Source organism: Micropterus dolomieu, linkage group LG21 (genome assembly GCF_021292245.1).
Source record: "Micropterus dolomieu isolate WLL.071019.BEF.003 ecotype Adirondacks linkage group LG21, ASM2129224v1, whole genome shotgun sequence".
Lineage (NCBI taxonomy): Eukaryota > Metazoa > Chordata > Actinopteri > Centrarchiformes > Centrarchidae > Micropterus > Micropterus dolomieu.
This window is the reverse complement of record NC_060170.1, coordinates 31,331,047-31,350,555: the sequence shown is the minus strand read 5'-3', so window position 1 is coordinate 31,350,555 and position 19,509 is coordinate 31,331,047. Positions and strand designations below refer to the sequence as shown.

The window sequence follows — 19,509 nt, the reverse complement described above, 5'->3', positions numbered from 1 at the left end:
TGGGGGGGGGGGGGGGGGGGGGGGGGGGGGGTTGAGATAAACGAAGAACCTTTAACGTTATGTTAGGACACGGTTAAATTTGGATGGAATGATGGCAATTCTTTGGTTCTCATGTGAAAAAACCCCACTGAGAGCAGATCTTCATTCCACTCCAGTTCATTCAATTGTGAGACGTATTGACAATACGGGGTCCAAGAAAGGCTGGTGAGGAGCTAAATACATCAGACTGTTTGAAAGTGCTGGACATGCACATTTCACAGAGTTCTCTTAAAAATCTCTCCATTTGTTTTTGTTGTGACTGGCTTTGCTCCTAGAGAAAGTTGAGGTTAACGACAAACTTGAGATATACTAACTCTACTGACAAGACTCCTAACGAGGGTTGTTTGTGTGGAATGAAAATCTAGCCCTGAAAAGTGTGTTCAACAGAGAAAAAGAACAACAACAACAAAAAAAAAGAGGCTAATTTGATATAAGCAAATAAAAGAGCAACCTCAAGGCGTATGATGGCAAAGCACAATGTATTCAATAATTCAAGGCAACAAAGACAAACACAAAAAAAATGACATGATTTTAAAATACATGAGGCAGTGCAAAATGTCACCAATAAAATATCACGCTTTAAAAACTCAAAACAAAAAACAGATCCTGAGGAAAAAATTGAAACATAAATCCAAGCGTATTATAAAACATCTCCAGATCAGCCCCACTCTGATTTAAATTATATATAAATGTATAATAGAAATGGAATCCCACATTTTCAGAAATAATCTCATTTATTTGACTTTCTGACAGCCTGTTCATCTGGCTGCCTGTTACATTTTGTCTTTGTCTAAATTTTCTCTACCAACAACCGTTCCTTATCCTCCTCAGAAGAAAGGCAACAAAGTCTTCCTCAGGAGGACCACCACAACACCCCCCTAACACCCCAGCTACAACACAAACGTAATGAGAAGAAATCTGTCGTCATTAAAAAAAAAAAAAAAAAAAAAGTGATCTTGTACCTTATATACACACGCAACTGTGTAGACTTTCAGAGGAACACAACACGGTGACTTTGGTGCTGAATTAAATGAACTTTTTGCATCTTTTTCAGAGAGAGAGACAGAAAAAAAAAATAGGTAACTTAAATGAGTTGAGTTAAAAAAGAACAAAACAAAACTCGCAAACAACTGAATATTTTCTGGCACTAACTTCTTGCCCACCAGCAATCAGAATGGGAAGGAGAATCAAGGAGAGGAAAGATCCACAACACCTGAATTGTTAACCGTTTTTCTTTTCCAAGTACTGCATATGGCAACAGCAATACTAGCAGGGAGGGTCAGAGGACATTGAAACAGGCAAAGTTACAAAATCGTCCTTGGAGTAGAGCTAAGCACTTAGGGGAGGTAACTAGATACATAAATAGGACAGTCCACAACACAACTCCACAAAAAATGAAGAACAAAGCTGCTTTTCAGTCTGTATGGAAAGCAAAAAAAAAACAAAAACAAAAAAAAACCCGATAACATTGTGAAAAGCAGACACTAAAACACAGTCACAGTGGACAATGATAATGTGGCCATGTAGAAAATTAAAAAAATAGGCTCAAAGATTAAAATTTGTCCCGTTTGCTCAATCAATCAAAAGGATCAGAACACGTGGCTTAATTGCACTGAAAGTTCACACCGAATTAACAGAATGGTGCAGTCCACATTAAAAGGCTTTAAGACAACAGATCTGAAAAGGCTGAGTGAAGAATGCGGAAAATGCAATAAATTTACAACGTCTGTAACATTTTCTACTTACGCCGATGTCGTGCTTTCTCGTCTCTCACTGCAGGTGGATGAACTAGTGGTGCACGCACAGCCACTTGGAGGATGTATGAAACACGCGCACCGACTGGCACAGATCCTCGTGATTTATTGTATTAACATTGAGCTGCAGCGGCCTGTTTCAAATAACACGGGGGATTGAAGTTCATGGCCCATCAGGGTCAACACAGCATTCTGCTTTAAACTGAAAACACAAAACAATAAAAAATTTAAACTATTACAACTGTCCAGTTAGCTGGCCATGTTAGCCACGTAAAAAAGGGGAACACACTATATTTCTCTAAATTAATCCTCAATTCAGTTGCGATGAGTGAGGGTACTGTATGTCCAAACATACCAAATTTCATCCACTTGCCACAGAGGCATCTCAGAACTGGACTTTGCAAGCCATTTGTCAAACCCCCCCCCCCCCCAAAAAAAACCCCACAACAGACCACCAAGTTTTTCCTTCTCTAATGACATAAAATAAAGACATTCTTTGGTGAAACAAAAAAGGCAGGCATGCATAATTAATGAATGAATAGAAAAAGGCAAAAGGTCACAGAAAACAAATGGAAAATGACTCACTTAAGACACAGCTTAAACATTTCACAGCATAAACTTTGCCTCCCACTAAATGCAATTTAGGAGTCTCTTACTGAAAGAAACTGAGGAAGGTTCGACATTCTCAACCTTGTAATTTGTGTAAAAAAAAAAAAAAAAAAAAAAAAAAAAAAAAAGTGAAACGATTCATCCTTGGAAACAAAACAAAACCCAAAAGGACTTTGAATTTGCGATGACTACCGAGGACACCGTTTTGTGGCCTTGGATAAGTATTTCATCACCACACCTCACCAGCAGATTTCTGAAACCCATCCTGTATTCATGTAAAAGGCAAACGGACTTAGACAGCAGACAGCAAATAATCCTGCCGGCTCAACACCAATTATTTTCTCCTTGCAACAACCTATGGCATGTAGATGATGGCACGTCAACAAAGAACTTACTACGTCTGAGTGGAAAGACACAAAAATGCGACAAGATGTGAAAAATGGGATCCTCTCAAAGGGGAACTGTATTTCCACTTATAGACTCGTGGTTTCTATTCTAACCAATTTCTAAGCACCATTTCCAATTTGAAGGTAACATGTCTGACCAGATGCTGGGCAGGAGTGTTCAACAGGGTGTGCTTCTTGGCTACCCCCAGTACAAAACAATGCTTTTTTTTTTTTTTTTTAGTTAATAAAACAGGCCCAGGCCAATCACTCCTGAGCTGCCCACTTAGCTGCTGAAATGTGGTTTCAAACCGTGAAGACTGGCATCTGAAAATCCTGCCCAGTCTCTGAGCGGAAATGACTAACATTGTTCAAAAGAGTTAGCAGAGGTGGATGCGAAACACATTCACAAAAGAAGCGCGCAGCATTCACTTCCTACGTCTCCTTTTCTCGTCGAGCTTGCTTCATCTCGTTGTGCCTTTCCGAAAAGTTACTGTCTCTTTTTGTCCTCCGTCGTCACGATTTCCTCCGAGCCTTCAGGCTCTCTCCATTGTGTATGCTTTTACCTGTTGATGCTGTTGTCACCTTGAGCCCCCCTCCCCCCTCTCTCCTTCTCTCCATAGTCTGTCTGTTTGACGTCTCCTCGATCGCTAGTTGCGGCTCACAGCCGACAGAGGCAGAACAGTGTGGGGATGAACACCCCAAATGCCACAAGGATGGGAAACATTAGGCTGCTGTTGTCGGCTGCGTATGGGTTTGGTGTTCGGGGGCCTGATTGGACCCTGTACTTGGAACCTACTGGGACCTTTTTCTTCCCACCTTCCTCGCCTCCCTCACTTTCCTCTTCTTCTTCCTCCTCTTCCTCGTGCTTCTCCAAGCCAGGGTGAGGCTGAAGTTTTGGCACATCTGTCAAGAAAAAAAAAAAAAAAGCATAAAAAGGAAGACAGGTGAGGGTAGAAGTTGGTACACAAAGAACTTGCGTATAACACTGCTACGTCTGAAGGCTACGATCCGAGTCAGACAAATACACTGAGCCAGGAAACTTTTTGTTGGTGCACCAATGCAACTGCCAGAATTACGGTGTTTCTGCTGTCATTAAATGAACACGGTTATGGTGCGCAATCATTAGGGCTGTACATAACGATTATTTTTGAAGTCGATGAATCTAACAATAATTTTTTCGATTAGTTGATTAATCTAACGACTAATTTTGTGTATTCTAAAAGGAAAAAAAAGTTGCCTATTACTCGATTAACATACCAATTTATCCATAATAAACAACATGTCTAATCAGTAAATTATTATCTTATTCAATCATCCTGCATATCTTAAAATTAATACTAGTTAAAATGACGTCACTGGTGTGTTGTGATAACAACAACAACAGACATTAATTAGGCTACTTTACTTAAAACTTTAAATATTTCTGACATGGATTTATTTCAATATTGAGCTACACAGTCTAATGAAATGTATTTCTGCATCAATGTGGGGCAAAGAAAACAACTGAAAGGGTTCCCAGACTGTACAGACAGTCACAGATCATCTGTAATGTTAGATTCAACTGTTTTCTCGCTCATACGTGGCCGTTAAATAGACAGAAAATATGAAACGGCCCAACGTTAGATGACATAACGTTAGTTACCATGACAGCGGTGGGGCTGAAATTACTTTTAACACGAAGGCGATGAAGAAATAAATTTTAACGGACTACGTGTCCTCGTGCTGATAATGTGCCATAATTGTAGGCGCTGGTGCCAACAGGAAGTAGCCCTGTAGTAGTATGTTACTGGTCCAAAACTGGTTTCACTGCTATCCATTCAAATATGCGGGGTGGCTTCGTCCAGTAACTGTAGCAGAAGTTACTTTTAGTTAGGAGTACAAATTGGCCTTAAGTCTACATCTACTATGTGACAATGTTTACATCTGGTTGAGCAATACATTGTAATCTACGCAATAGTTTTCATGCAAAAGGATAAAGTCTCAGGACTCACCTTCTAATGTCCCCTTCATTACGTAGAGAGCGCAGACCTTGGGGTTGTCATAATAACCCTGAAACACAGAACGCATCAGTAAAAGAGCAATTACCAAATATAAGCAAAGGAAAAGTAATATCATAATACCACACAGAAGTGATAATTGTGGTCGTTTCAAACAATAATGCATAATGCTTCTTAGTTTTCAAGAAACAATTACTGGTAGGAACACACTTATCTCAGTATGATGCTCAATTTGACACAAACAATCATTTAAAAATGTCTACCTTCTTTGTTTTTATTTTAAATGGATCACACGATGTGACACAACGATTAAAGATAAAAAAAAACAATTGGCGCAGGCGGCTGTTTTCTGCTGGACAAGTGGAGAGTTCAAAAACAAAAAAACCCCACTGTACTAGGGATATTTTGTTTCATTGTTAGAATCGTTCTTTAACATATGCAAAACAAAGCGCACAGTGTGCTCCACTTGTATCTTTTTAATGAGAGAAAATGCAGAGAGAGGTCACAGCAAAATAACCTCAAACATTTTTGAAGTATGCCACCCTACAAATTTAGCCAACAGTCAAATGTTCTACAAACCCGCTGGTAAAATCTTTCATTTGTTAGATCACAGGAATCAAAATATATAATACTAAATCATGCCAGAAGAACCTTCCCCCATGGACATTTCTGCAGCCGGAGATTAAATGAAACACTGATACTCAGTCAATAGTTCCCTATCCGTCAATTGTAACAGTATCACATACTGCTGTATTGATTGCAAGGAGGACAAAAAGTTTACTAAACACTGTGGCTGCTGCAGGAGAGTCTACATGTATCACCAGAGAGTAAAATGTCAGAAGGACCTTGTCAGAAGGATAGAAATTTAGAGCCAGGCTACAGACTCCGAAGACAGCACAACTGTGTGTAGCACCAACACCAGATGTTTTGCATATCATAATGTCCTTTCCAAAATCAGAGAAACCAGCAATCATATCCGAGAAATACACGAGAAATGGAAACGAAGGCTAGTTGAACACTAACTTGTAGACCGGGGTAAACAGCTGAGAATTTGACAACAGACTCACAGCCGGTAATTGTTTGGCAAGAACTAGAAAGCAAGCAAGGTAATTTCTGCACTACATGACAAGTAAACAAATATGATAAAACCCAACCAGATGTGTCAGACAATCTGGAGTGTGTGGGCGTCATGCAAATAACTTTCAACAGCCTCTTTCAGACACGGAAATATAGCATAACTTTTACTACACAGGTTATGATCTCAATATCCAACACAGCTGAAGTTTGACGCCTTCGTGTTAAAAGGAATAATTCAATACTTCAGAAAAATACTCTCCAATTATAACAGATTAGATTAAATTGTAAGAACAACATGGTTTTACACTTTGGTTCATATACAGATTAAACAAACAAGGTATATGTATTAATTAGTGAGTTTTAGAGGTTCTCTCAGCAAAGACAAGAATAATTGTCCCAAAATGTCCAATTATTGCCTTTTATCTTGTCGCTATACCTTGTTACTGTTACAGTTATTTTTATGACTACACCCCCTTCTATTTAAGTCAAATTAATTACTGGCTGTTTTCCCAACTCTGTCCATCGCACATAGCTGCCCTTTGTCATCTTAAAATAACAAAACACTATTCCATAAAGACAAAAGAAATTAATAAATCAAGTAATGTAATAAGTAAAATAATGTCATAATCTCTTAATATCAAAGCTCTTTGACACTTGGATATTTTTCACTTCCACCGTTGTAAGGTGACCGTCATATTATGTTTTCAGTTAAAAAAAATTAAATAAAAAGACTTAATACAGCAAAAACTTCTTGGAACACTGTACATCTTTAATTGCTTCCTCATTATATCCCTCAGAAGGCTGACCAGAAACCAGAAAATCAATTGATATAGTGATCACAGATTAAAAATAATCCCCTTCGTAAATGATATTGTAATAATATAAATTTCCCCTCACCAACCTGTTTGAATAGGATCAACAAATCAAGGAAGAAGTCCCGGCAAAATAAGGCAACAGACGTCCCCATTCGACATCCAGAAATTTCTCTGAATTCATTAAAAATAAAAAACACAGCTCACCTTTACGAACTCCGCAGTGAGCTTGCCGTTGAAAGTGGACACCTCTCCTTGCACGCTCAGCTTGCCACGTTTAATAGAGAAGGGCACTATTTCGTCGTGAGCGGTACTGTGACCCACTCGTTCAAAGATATCCAGGTCCTTCACCACCACATGGCCGTTCAGACGGACGTCAAACACCTAGAAAAACATATTTCCAAATCAGCAATGTCAAAAAGCTAATCCACACACAGCCTAACATTCGTGGTGCCATCAACAGAGTACACCGATTGCTGCCACCAGTGTGCAGTGAAATGTATATTAAAACTGAAAAAGAGACATGCATTTTAAACTGGATATGAATTAGGGGAAAACAAGAATATAAGCACAAATAAAGAAATGCATACACTGTCCATTCAAACTCTTTATCCTCTGTTATAACTTGCATTTGTTTATTACATATTTATATATGTCTACATTTATTTATGTCAGCTGTATGTCTGTCTGCGTGTAGCACCTTAACACAAAAGAAAATTCCTTGTATGTGTAAAACACTACTTCTGATTCTTATCCATGACAACTTTATTAAATACACACACACACACACACCACACAGATTCATTCATTTTCATACCTTTTGCTGTGACTGGGCAAAGTAAACTTCTGCATACTTCATAACTAGTATATAGTCTCCTTCCTCACGAATGGGAATATCATATCCAAAAGTGTCCTCATTGTAGCGCTCTGTCTGATACAGAATCTGGTCCTCTGGACTGGAGCGCAGTATTGGCAGACGCAACCCATAATCAGATGCTACAAAAAGGAGAATAGCATCAGGTTTAGTGTGCACACTTTGCTCACAAGACCGCATTAATAGCTGCGTTACTGGAAAACTAATCATGTTTTAAGTCGAGCAAAGTACCAAAACTGCACATTGTGCAAGCCCTGACCTTTTCCTGCACTCAGTGAAACACTGTTCCGTCTCGAATGGCACCACATTGTGTTCACTCCAACTTGCAATTACAGTATCTGTGCTTCATAACTGGAGCCAAGAATAACTCTCCACAGTCAATGTGATCATATCATCACCTGCTTCCTGTACATGCGGAGAGGGGCGGAGCTGCAGTCCCCAACGCTGACTCCTCATTAGTTTGTCGTTACTTGCGGAAGCCAGACTAAGCCATGCACAGGCTATTTTTGTTCTTATAGAAATCTCTGTTAATCTGAGGAACAGTGTTTACCTTCGCGGTGTCGCCTTCCGCGACACCTTTACAGGTGAAGCTCAGCAAGACGCGCAGACTAATATTAGCAGTTAATAACACCGACTCACCTTTCCCCACCTTCCCTTCCAATGGGTCCTTTTTGAAGTGGATGCCGTGCACGTCCACGTGTGCTTCACCTCCGGCATTTACAGCCCAGATAACCCGTTCGGCGAGGCTCTGGCCCCCGCCGTCCGCCCAGCACTGCTCCGCCAGCAGCGACAGCACCGCTGCGACCAGCCCGACGACGAGCTGCGCCGTGACCCGCTGCATTGCCACGCACAGCCTGGTCCTAAACACACAGGGACAGTATGTGCTTACTTGCAGCACACACTCTCTGCTGCTGTAGGGAAGTAACCTTTCCACATGTAACATCAACCGCATAAGGTTAGCTAGCGCAAAAGGAGCTAGCCAGCTTGTCTTGATGACATGCAACATGATATCTGTAAGTTAGCCAGTATGCTAACGTTAGTAGTACCAATACCGGCAGTAGCATTAACACACAGACACCCTGAACATTACAGTGTAATACAAACTACCCTAGCTGAGCGTTAACACGTTCACGATATGCAGCATTAATCAGGAACTAAAAGATCAGGAGAGATCAGCAGCGAGTAACGTTAGTCAGTTTGGGCTAACTAGCTAGCTAGCCTACCTGTCTAACCAGAAATACTTGGTCTGTGATGTGAGAACATTAACGCAAATGTCTCTCACCTTCCTCCTTCCACAAATATCTCCAACCCGTCTTTTGCCAATGTGTGAGCTTCCCTCTGCAGGTGCGGTCTCACCAGGCGGCTGCAAGCTGTACGATAACTTTACTGAGCGCAGATATTGTCAGTCGCTGGTGGACGCAGCCTGCTGCTACACCGACTTTCATTCAATGTGTTCATCCGGACTAACGTTTGCTCCGGCAGCTACAGCGGCGGACAGTTTGCAGGAGGCGGACCTGCGCTACCTAACCTTAGGATTTCCACCAATGAGTGAAAGATACTCTGTCGAATCACATTCTCCTGCTAAGGCTTCCTCAACCATTTAACACCGTTTCACATCACAGACCAATCACATCCTGCTTTGTTCTAACAACGTAAGAAATTACAAGAACATCAGAGGGCATAACTTTCTGTCCAGATTTCTGCACAGACTCTTCTTACCTTGATTGACAGAAACGGACAAACGGAAGCGCTGTGTCCTTTTTTTCCACGTCAAGTGGCCTTTTGAGAAATTCCTGTCCTGAGTTTAGTCTGCCAGGCAGCAGCCTCAATTTGTGCACACACACTTTAGACAGAATGGCAGGCAAAACGTTAATCATCTAAAACCCCAAAACTTTACCATTTACATTTTGAAGCTTTTTTTTTTTTTTTACTTTTAACTTAAAAGAACAAAGTAATAAAAAATAAGTACAGGATAGGACTGAACCTCAGTGCTGAATAACTCCCATTTTAAAGTGTTATACATGCAAATACAACTTCCATTATTTATCGATTGTCTTATAAAATTGGTTTCCTTTGCCCAAAGGTTTAATTTATCAAACCTATAAGAGGGTATTTGTAGTGATCTGGGTAGAGTCACCACTTCAACTAACTAAAGATAAGATATCTTTAACATTATATTTCTTACATTATTATTTAGAGACTGAAATATGTATTTAGATATATACAAATATAGTAATATTTTAAAATGTACAGGCGTTCTTTAAGAAATCTCCACGCCCCCCTCTTTCCGGTATGGTATGCGCCCAGTCTCGTCCAATCAGGAGAGTCCAACGCAGCACGCACACGGTGCACCCTAGAATTGACCAGAAAGGAATGAATGAAGATAGTTTCTATGGGAACAGCAATACCTCTATTGATGACAGGTGTTTAATAATTGTTTTTTTTTTTTTATGTAACACAATGTAGGTAAACATATGCTGAAATAACGTCTGTCCTTAAAATGAAGCAAACACACAACCTTGTATAGTTAAAATTGTTTGTCGATATTTGCAATAGCAGCAAAAACTCCTACAAAGTCACAATGTTTCCACGCAGTAGGCTACTTTACATAAGCATTATGTGAAACATGTACTGCACCAGCTTGCACCAGTGTTTCTCCAGAAGACAAGTGGCCCAGAGGCTGCACATAATGGTTCAGTTTTATCGTGGGTGTTTCTGTGCCTGCAACAATATCTCATACATAGATGAAAACTAATTCTTGCACTGAACTGCTACAACACAGGGCTGCACACAAAAATTAAAGTTGATTAGTTGGTCATGTTTACCTACATTATCTTACAATGGCGCACATGTATTACCAAATAGTTTTAGTTAAAGGTTAACTGTGAAAGTAAATTACTGCATGTAAGAAAATACTTACAGTCTGTCACTGCTGCTCAAATAAAGCAATCTCTTTATGAAACAGTTCATGCACACTGTGTGTAACTATATGATGTGTCTTTAGTAATATGTGTAAAATAATATTTGTAGTGTAAAACATTTTCAGTCAAGGCAAAATTAGCCTAAAGTCACACAGGGACATGTTATGTTGTTATTTTCATTTAAACAGTGGATAAAACACATGCCTTTGGTGTGAGAGGTTCAATCCACCAATGTGTCCCTAAGCAAGACTCTTAACCCCTAGTTGCTCCAGAGACGTGAAATCCATCTTACGTATAGCAATTCTAAGTCACTTTAAAATAAAAGCGTCAACTAAATGAATAAATGTAAATTGCTGGTTCTGTAATGTTGTGGTAGGTGAAGCTTACTCAGCTGCAGTTGTACCAAGACAGATATGAATAATGGATACTGTAAGGAGGTTAGTCCTCAAGACATGCAGTGACAGCAGGTCAGTGCTACACTAGTATACTGATAATAACATTTCCACATTGACTTCATAGACAAACAGTAAAGATTAAGAAGTCCAAGATGAAATTTAAGATCCAACCAAAAATAAGCTGTCGTTTACATGTTTTTGAGTATGTTACCGGTGAAAAAACAAACTGAAAACCGACTATACTGCGCTTACATTTTCTTTGGGAATTTCACCACAGAAAAAGGGGCTCAAATGTAAACACCTTTTATTTTTCTACAGTTAACTTGGCGAAATATTTTTTTCACTTTGTTAGACAAAAATGCAAATGTGCATACTGAATTTAATAAATTTCTCTCTTTGGCATGCATAAAAATCCGACAACACAGATGTGTGGAACGCTACCACAATTACAATCATATTGACGTTGACATACAGTACAGGTAGGACATAATCACATCCACTGTAAATACAGTTCACATATGTCATTCCTACTGTCTCTCAGGACGCTATGGAGACGTTATGGGCGAATAACATATGTGAAAATGTGTTTCAGAGTTCTGTTTCTCATTAATATCTCAGATCTGCTTCTTCGTTGCATGTAGTTGTCAGACAGTGATGCTTTTACAGGGCTGGACTTGCACGCTGAAATATCACAGATGGTCACACAGTTGCAATAAAAGTGTGATATGGCCACATGGGGCCCTTCGTGGAGCACCAGTGTCACAGGACATTCCACGTACAATTTCGAATGTAACACATACTGCGTGAAAAAAATGAACTGAAATGTTCAACAGTGCACTGAAATTATTATTATTATTTTTTTTTTTTTACAGACATTCACTCTATCATTCTGACTTTTGTACATCAAAGGTGACATTTTGCAAGACACTTAATTTTACCATGTAGAGGATGAGACAAAGACACCAGCAATCTATCCACACAGGAAGTTATTTAGTGAGAATTAAAGTGCAAAAAATATAAGTTGAACAATCTTCTGCTAGGCTACAGCAAATTCTGCCTCAGTTGAATTGGAGGCCTTTCAGGAAGAACACTTATTGACTAAAAGTGTGAGGTGACTCCTCGCTCCATAACATTCAAGGAGTTTTAATTCCAGTGTCATTCAGATTTGGGTGGCTCAGAGATCTTAGCATGTCCTCTGTCGTACTTGGTCAAGTATAGAGAAGGACACAGCTTCACATTCAGGACCGATCATTTCATGATCTTAGCGAGACATCATTCGTACAAACTCTGTGAAAAGAGAGGGAGGGCAGGATGAGAAAATGCAGTAGTTGCTGTAAACTCCACAGCATATTTTAAGTAGTCTAAATAGTTTGTAAAAAGGGGTTTTACCTTCAAAGTCAACAAGCCCGTCACCGTTCAAATCAACATCCCTAAGGATATCTTCTACTTCCTTTAGACCCACCTGGGAACAAACAGTTGGCAACAGTTGGTGGAGCACCACACAGAACGGTTTAGAGACTCTCTGTTCGCTCTCTCTGATCCAAATCTTACCTGCTGGCCCAACAACTTCCTCATGGCATCTCGGAGCTCCGATGTGCTTATGGCGCCATCTCCGTTAGTGTCAAACTGAGAACACAAAAGCAGTGGAACAACATTAAAATTGGGAAAGTAAATAGTAGAATTGACCAGAGCTCCAGAAGCCTGTGATCTAAATTTGAATCCAGAGACTCTTACCTCTCTAAACGCGTCTTTTAACTCTTTTATTCCAATCATGTCTGCAGTTTCGGCGAGGAGTTTTGGGCCCATCAACTCTACAAAATCCTCAAAATCAACATGACCTCCCACTTCAGAAAAAGAGATTTTGGCACATAATTTCAAACCACAATAAACATACAAGATACAACTATATGCATGACACGTAAATACATAAAACAGTTAATTTCTTACAGTTCATATTTATCTGTTGGCTCAGTTCAATAAGCTCCATCTCAGTGGGCATGTATCCCATGGTTCTCATACAGTTTCCAAGGTCTTTACAGCTGATGAAACCGTCCTTGTCCTTGTCAAACTCTTTGAAAGCATCCCGCAACTCTGGAGAGCAATAACATAGCATATATAAAGCATATATAAATACAAATTCTGGTGCCACATGTTAAACGTGTCCTTCTTTTCATTACTCTTTTGGTTTGTTTTTTTGTGCTTAAATTTAGTAAAGACAGAGAGAACTTTAAAGAAAGAGAAACTTACCGTCCATTTCTTCTGGCCGCAGCTCTCTGTCCTATTAAAAAACATAAACATTCAATCATTGGTCAAGTACAGAAACAAATTCAGCACACAACAGTCATCATAATCACACATCATAACAAGAACACTCATCTGCGCATGAGCTACATGCAAACATACCACTGACAATGCTGTGACTCGAGTGATGCCCAGATCTAAATCGATCTTCTCCATATCAATCCTCAATCCTCAATCCTCAACTTAAGGATCCCGAAAAAAAGAAAGATGAACAGTAGACCAAGACTATCTCACATCTTGTTGACAAAACCTCCAAGTATAAATAGGCTGATCCCTATCAAGCGTGACCGGGAACCAAGTTCACAGAAGAATGTGGCTGTTTCTGTTTTTTTACAACGCTTGCTTACAATGAACACAACCTTTAAAGGGCAGAAGAGAGAGGCAGACAAATCCCAGAACGCTCATGGGTTAACAGCAAGAGCAATGAGAAGTCTAAACACTGAGTGATGACGTCAGGCCCGAACGACTGTCTGACCGGAACCACTGAAAATACGCAGGAGGCACATGAGCCTAAGCAAGGATAAACAGCCAATCCAACATACCTGCACCATCGACACTGTATCTGCATCCACCGTCATCACTTACAACTACAAGTACAAAAGATTAAGGCCACTCTCTTCATGCAATTAACCTACTATCTGTACATGTACATTGATTTATCTGCAACCATTTAACAGTGTAGACAAGGAGATACACAACCTGTGGATTATGCAGGTGGGGTTGTTACTGAGTACCGGGAAATACGCATATTCGCTTTCTTGCCAAGTGTTAGATAAGATAGATTCCACTCACATGTCTGCACAGTAAATATTAAGCTACAGCCAGCAGCTGATTAGCTTAGCTTAGCACAAAGAGTGGAAACAGGGGGAAACAGCTAGCCTAGCTCGGTTTGAAGGTAACAAAATCCGCCTATCAGCATCTCAAATACTCACAAATTAACAGTTCACTTCTTGTTTCTTTAAATGTCAGATACGACGACAAGAAATAGTCCCGCTTATAACGCCCTATATTGAGCTGACAGACATGAGTGTGGTATCAATCTTTTCATCTAACTCTTGGCAAGAAAGCATACAAGCAATTTTCTTAAAATGTCAAAATATTTCTTTGATGTTTTGTGCACTCACTATACAAAATACAGACATGAATATCTGTGAAAGGCAACAAAGGTGCATTTGCATCGCTACACCAGGTGTAAGCCTGAAATGTTCGAAACTGCAGATCTAATGTGAGTAACACATTTAATGAATGCTGTTGTATTTATAGGCATTGCATTTACTCTTGTTGTCGTTTTCCAAACCTGTGTGTTCCCTACTGACAGCCGGCAAGAAAGCAGTCAAAAGCAGTCAAAAGCAGCAGGAGTGGAAATAGTAAAATGTTATCATAGAAAAGGCAATGATAGTTGCTGTGGCAGCTTGTTTGATAATGATAGAAATCCAATCCAGGTTAGCCATAATGCTGATCTAAATGCAGACAGGTGTGGATAAAAAGGTTGTTTGTCCAGACTTACGTACAGCCTGCCGGCATGTGGCCATGCCTTTACTCAGGAAGACACAGGTTTGCCCCAGTATGTTGCTCACGAGAACGCAGTTTTGTGTCATGGAAACAATGGACTGCTGATAAGGCCCAAGATACACTGCCTGGCTCATCTCCTCACAGGACAGCACCCCTCTGAATCTCCTCTCAGCATCCTGGAGCATCTTTCCAGAGGGGTGCAAAGACAGTGTTAGACATCTGTAGCAGCTTCAGAGCAGAATAGAACAAGGAAAGTTGAGAGAGGATGTGTGACGTCAATGTAAACTCTCTACGCTCTTGAAAACAGGCAATAGATTAAATGCAAAGACCCGTACTTCTCTGTAAAGGTACTATAAGCGTTTGCGTGTGTGTTGTACAAGTGTGTATGAGACAGAAACAATGTTGACAGTAACATGCTAGAAAGGTAAATGCATCAATAACACAGCATGTTGCCAACTTTCCACTCATCATTCATAACAGTTTACTTGCCACGTTGGACGGACTGGCACCTCACACCTATACACTGTCACAGGAACAGTAAACATTCTCACAAGCAGAGAAAAGACAAGCTAAAGCACCATGGAATGGGCTACATGTGTTCGCACATCACACAATAACATTGTGCTCTGAAGACATTAGAACAAGTTTTCTTCTGTGGGACTGTTACGGAGGGGTATGTACAGTACATACAGTCCTTTTTAATAAATAGTTCCTGTTGAATGCCAAAGGTCTGCCAGAGTCTGAAGCCATTAATCTAACATGTTTAACAGAATGCACTCAAGAGCCAACTACGAGCAGTGCGGTTTCAAAATAAGTTTCAACTCATACAGTAATTTCCATTGCAAACTAACAGTGAGGATATTAAAACTCACAAAACACGTTGATTCTAGAATAATCATGACACATGCTGACTGTTTTTGAAAAAGCATATCCTACAAAACAAAAAAAACCCACAGATGAAAGGTGTTTTGGACGTTTTTTTGCAATATGATGACTGACTTCATCAACATCCATGAGTAAGTTTGAGCAAAAAGAACAAATGCAACTGCACACGGCTACGCAAACTTATAGACATTAATATGGCACGAAACATTTCTGAGAATACAGCACAACTGTCCAGTTTCATTTACCAGTGCACAGTTTCAAATGCACCGTGCAATCCACCAGACAAATTAACTGGATAAAAAGACTAGCTGTAATAGTAAAACAATCCTACCGTTCTCAGAGGCCAGTCTAAGCAGTTTCCCATACCAAAGGAGAAAAGAGACACTGAAAAGGACCATGAGGGCTTTTTCTCCCTTGAGTTTGCAGTTTGGATTTTGAGAGGAGTGCAAACTCTGGTTTCAGCAAGACCCATGAAGACTGGGGTGCTAGCCTACAGCTGATTAAAAAAAAAACGTGAATCACACTGTACTGCACAATCTGCGTATCGGAGTAAATGAAAGTAGCAATAGTGAGAGCACCAGTGGCACACAGTAAGAGAGAGAGAGGGGAGAAATAAGAGTGAGGGTGAGAAACTAAATGAGCGAGGGAAGTGGGCCAAGGAGGGAAACAGAATTATGCCTATTAAAGGAAAAGTGGGTGATCCACTGTCTGTGAGATATTTCACCCACTGTCACACTGAACAAACTGTTATGGTTATTCTGTGAACAACACAACAGCTCAACATGGATTCACAAGAACCAAACATTAGAATAAACAAGAGAAATGGGTTAACGGCTACTAGCTTCCCTGTAGGAAAATATACTAACAAATGTGCACCTGACAAGTGACTTCAGGCTCACACGCATATTGTGAGGCGTTTGCTCTTTCCAGGCTATGAAAACCTGCACCAGGCAACTTTACAAGTACTGTCCTCTGTAATGATCTATTTTCAGTCTTGCTGTCTTCCTCACCTGCACAAATGCTAGTCTCATTTGTTTATTTGCAACCTTGAGATTGCATTTAAATTCATATATTGCACATTATAATTCTGCACGTGCCTGCATGTTTTTCTTGCCTTACACCCCCACACATCATCCTCTGCCCAAGGTCACTCTGACCTACAGCAGCCACATGGCACCAAAGAGCAACACATAAAGACGGACAGTGTGAAGAATACAATTACTGTATAGTCCATCTGTTACAGGGAAATTTAGATCTACACATGTGCTGAAGGAAGACAGAAAATACAGATAGCTAGCGAGTTAATTTTTCTATCTGCACAGAAAATTGGTGATTTAGGGATGGTTTAAACAATTCTCATTCCCAGGTCCCATTTTGCATGTCAAAACACAGAGCAGTAAAAATCCACTTTACTTTGAATGCATTGTTCAGACAAAACGCCAAAGGCAGAGTGTGTATTTCTCAAACCATGCGATACATTTCTGTCCGCCATTGAAATCCTCTCCATCTAGCTGTCTCATCAAAGACCTTTTTCAGGTCACACTAATGTTTTCACAGAGCTGCTCGCAGACTGACTCACGGGTTATTTGTAGAATAGGCTTTCAAACTGTAAATACTAGATGACTTCAGAAGAAGTCTGATCTCCGTGCTCCCATACTGAGCCCATTTTATGGTTGAGAACCTCCTAATTCAGCAACATACGTAAATCCCCTCCCGATTCATGATCGGATGAATGTCCAAACACCCTACATGGAAAGAACTAAACCCTGACTTCTGAAGAAGAGAACAGGAAAATGCCCTCGACAATAAACATATCAGGAGTTCTAGCAGCAGGGCGCAGCTTTGTGAGGATTTGCAATGTAAAACTAAAACTGGTTGCTTTTACTGCCTTCTCTGTGAGTAAAAAACACATGCAAAATCACATCACTGATAAGAATCCGAGCATATTATGCTGAGCTCTTCTCTTTTGTAGAAATAGATTTAAGGCTCAAATATAGAACCTCCATCTCCAACTGGAACATCAAAGTGATATCCGTCAAACGCAACGATGAAGGAACATGAATATATTTGTCTTTGATCAAATACACATTAGCACATCATATATTTCTACTTCTCTACACTAGAACATTGTATTTGTCCCAGCACCATCCAGTTTATTAAGAAAGAACTGCCTGATTGAGAAGGTCTGTAGGAGGTAGTACTTTTTTACAAATTACATAAGAAATGAATGTGTAGTAAGCTTTTTCCTCTCTTGTCTGTCCAGATATGATAGTGTTTGCGGACTGCATCACAGAGCACATTAGCGTTTATTGATTGCAAACCGGATGTCAGTGGAGCCAGAAGCCACAGTTAACCACTACATCTTTTGTTGAACATTTTAGATGAAGCCTGCCACACTAGTGGCACCCATTCAAACTGGTTTACAAAACCAAATGATCCTCAGCCAAGGCTTCTATTAATAGAATAGGCTCTTTAACATTATTTGGGATTTGGGTTTGGGGTGTCACTGTCACAGCTTGTCAGGGCCCCCAACATTTCCAGGGGCATCCTTGCACTTCACACACTTCTGACCAAACTGACCAAACTAATACATTCATCTTCCTATGTTTAAGGGCCTTACCTGCCCAAACAGTGAATTGAGGATGGTGCGTAAATTGATATCAGACGCAGAAGAAGCAGCGCTGGACCTCCGGGAGCGGCGAGAGGACCTGCTGGACAGCGGGACCAGGGAGCAGGAGGACGGGGATGGACTGATGACCTGACCGTCGCTATTAGCCAAACTGGACTCTTTGTGGTCCCTCGGCTCACAGAGGGGAGCCCTGTCGTCGTTGCTGTCCGACAGAGAGGGCACCCTGGGGACAGGGCGGGTGTGCCTGTGACAGCGACGCGGGTGCTCAGGTTCAGGTGGTCCTGTTGCCGGTGGACGGTCCTCCCGGGTGTGCTTCCTGCGATGGTGGTGCCGGTGTGTGGGTTTGGATGACCTGCAGCGCTCCCTCACACCTCGGTCCGCCTCGCCGTTCGGCTCCGGCAGGTCGGGAACTTGGCTGTGAGGGGCATGTGACTTACACTTGCCCCGAGTGGCTGCATTATTACTACTGTCCGGGCTGCCGATGAGGGACGGATGGCACAGGGGTCTCCGGGCACTGATGTCGCACTCGGCCGACCAGAAGGACTCCTCGGCTTTGCTACCGCTCTGGAGTGCGGCGGGACGGTGGTGATGCTGGTGCTGATGCTGACTTCTCCGGCTCTCCGCTGTGCGTTCAGGGAGGTGTGTTGGTCTTCTCGCCGCCGAGGATGATTTCAGTAAGGAGGTCGTGGATTCAGATTTGGGAAAGGAAGAGCTCATTGCTGCGGATCTGGTCTCGTCTGCCTCGGTGGGTTGATCATCGACATGACAGACCGTTTTCTCTCCATTGTCGACCCATATTAGCATATCAGAGAGCCTGAGTTAGGCTACATTTCACCACCTGACTGCTGAGCGGCAGCGCGGCCGACGCGCGCAGACAGCGGAACCGATCGGGGCACACACGTCGCCGCAGAGCGCGTCACCTTTTCATTGATGTGAATGCTGGTCTCTGGCATCGTGGCGATGACGTAGGTGGGGACGGTAGTAAGATATAGGCTTCCAGTGGTCGGCAAACTTTTCCATGACACAGACCAACAGACAGACCAAACACACTGACTCATAAACTGTTAAAATTAGGCTTTTGTTGTTACAGAATTGAGAGGGCGTTGTCCACAGTGCGCAAAAAAATAAAATCATTCAGGGTTTAGAACAACACATCCTTGAAACTACTACAATCCAAATAGGCTGCTGTAGAATAACTATATTTGTGAAGCCATTGCTGAATTGTTGTTAGGACAATGGCAGTAACGTGTTAATTCAGCTCTATTTTTATGGTTTGTGATGTCATGTTGCATAAGATTGTACTACTGTGAACAGATTT

General features: G+C 41.0%; 2 protein-coding genes across 7 annotated transcripts; both read right to left on the bottom strand.

Annotated features, from left to right (window-relative positions):
- Window positions 1-499: 499 nt before the first annotated feature.
- Window positions 500-9,095, bottom strand: mlec (malectin). Of its 2 annotated transcripts, XM_046033944.1 has the most exons (6): window positions 8,831-9,095; window positions 8,188-8,408; window positions 7,492-7,670; window positions 6,882-7,058; window positions 4,780-4,837; window positions 500-3,691 (listed from the first exon to the last, which is right to left on the bottom strand). In XM_046033944.1, exons 2-6 carry the CDS (start codon window positions 8,387-8,389, stop codon window positions 3,447-3,449), a joined length of 861 nt encoding a protein of 286 aa, XP_045889900.1. In that variant the 5' UTR covers window positions 8,390-8,408; window positions 8,831-9,095; the 3' UTR covers window positions 500-3,446. The 2 variants fall into 2 exon arrangements, with proteins under 2 accessions (XP_045889900.1, XP_045889901.1); XM_046033945.1 differs by lacking the exons at window positions 8,188-8,408; window positions 8,831-9,095 and adding an exon at window positions 7,808-7,926.
- Window positions 9,096-11,225: 2,130 nt separating this feature from the next.
- Window positions 11,226-19,093, bottom strand: cabp1a (calcium binding protein 1a). Of its 5 annotated transcripts, none has more exons than XM_046035833.1 (8): window positions 18,183-19,093; window positions 14,677-14,862; window positions 13,112-13,142; window positions 12,812-12,955; window positions 12,599-12,708; window positions 12,416-12,490; window positions 12,254-12,326; window positions 11,226-12,151 (listed from the first exon to the last, which is right to left on the bottom strand). In XM_046035833.1, exons 1-8 carry the CDS (start codon window positions 18,993-18,995, stop codon window positions 12,126-12,128), a joined length of 1,458 nt encoding a protein of 485 aa, XP_045891789.1. In that variant the 5' UTR covers window positions 18,996-19,093; the 3' UTR covers window positions 11,226-12,125. The 5 variants fall into 5 exon arrangements, with proteins under 5 accessions (XP_045891789.1, XP_045891791.1, XP_045891790.1 ...); XM_046035835.1 differs by lacking the exon at window positions 18,183-19,093 and adding an exon at window positions 15,894-16,140; XM_046035834.1 differs by lacking the exon at window positions 14,677-14,862 and having other exon boundaries at window positions 18,183-19,091.
- Window positions 19,094-19,509: the final 416 nt, after the last annotated feature.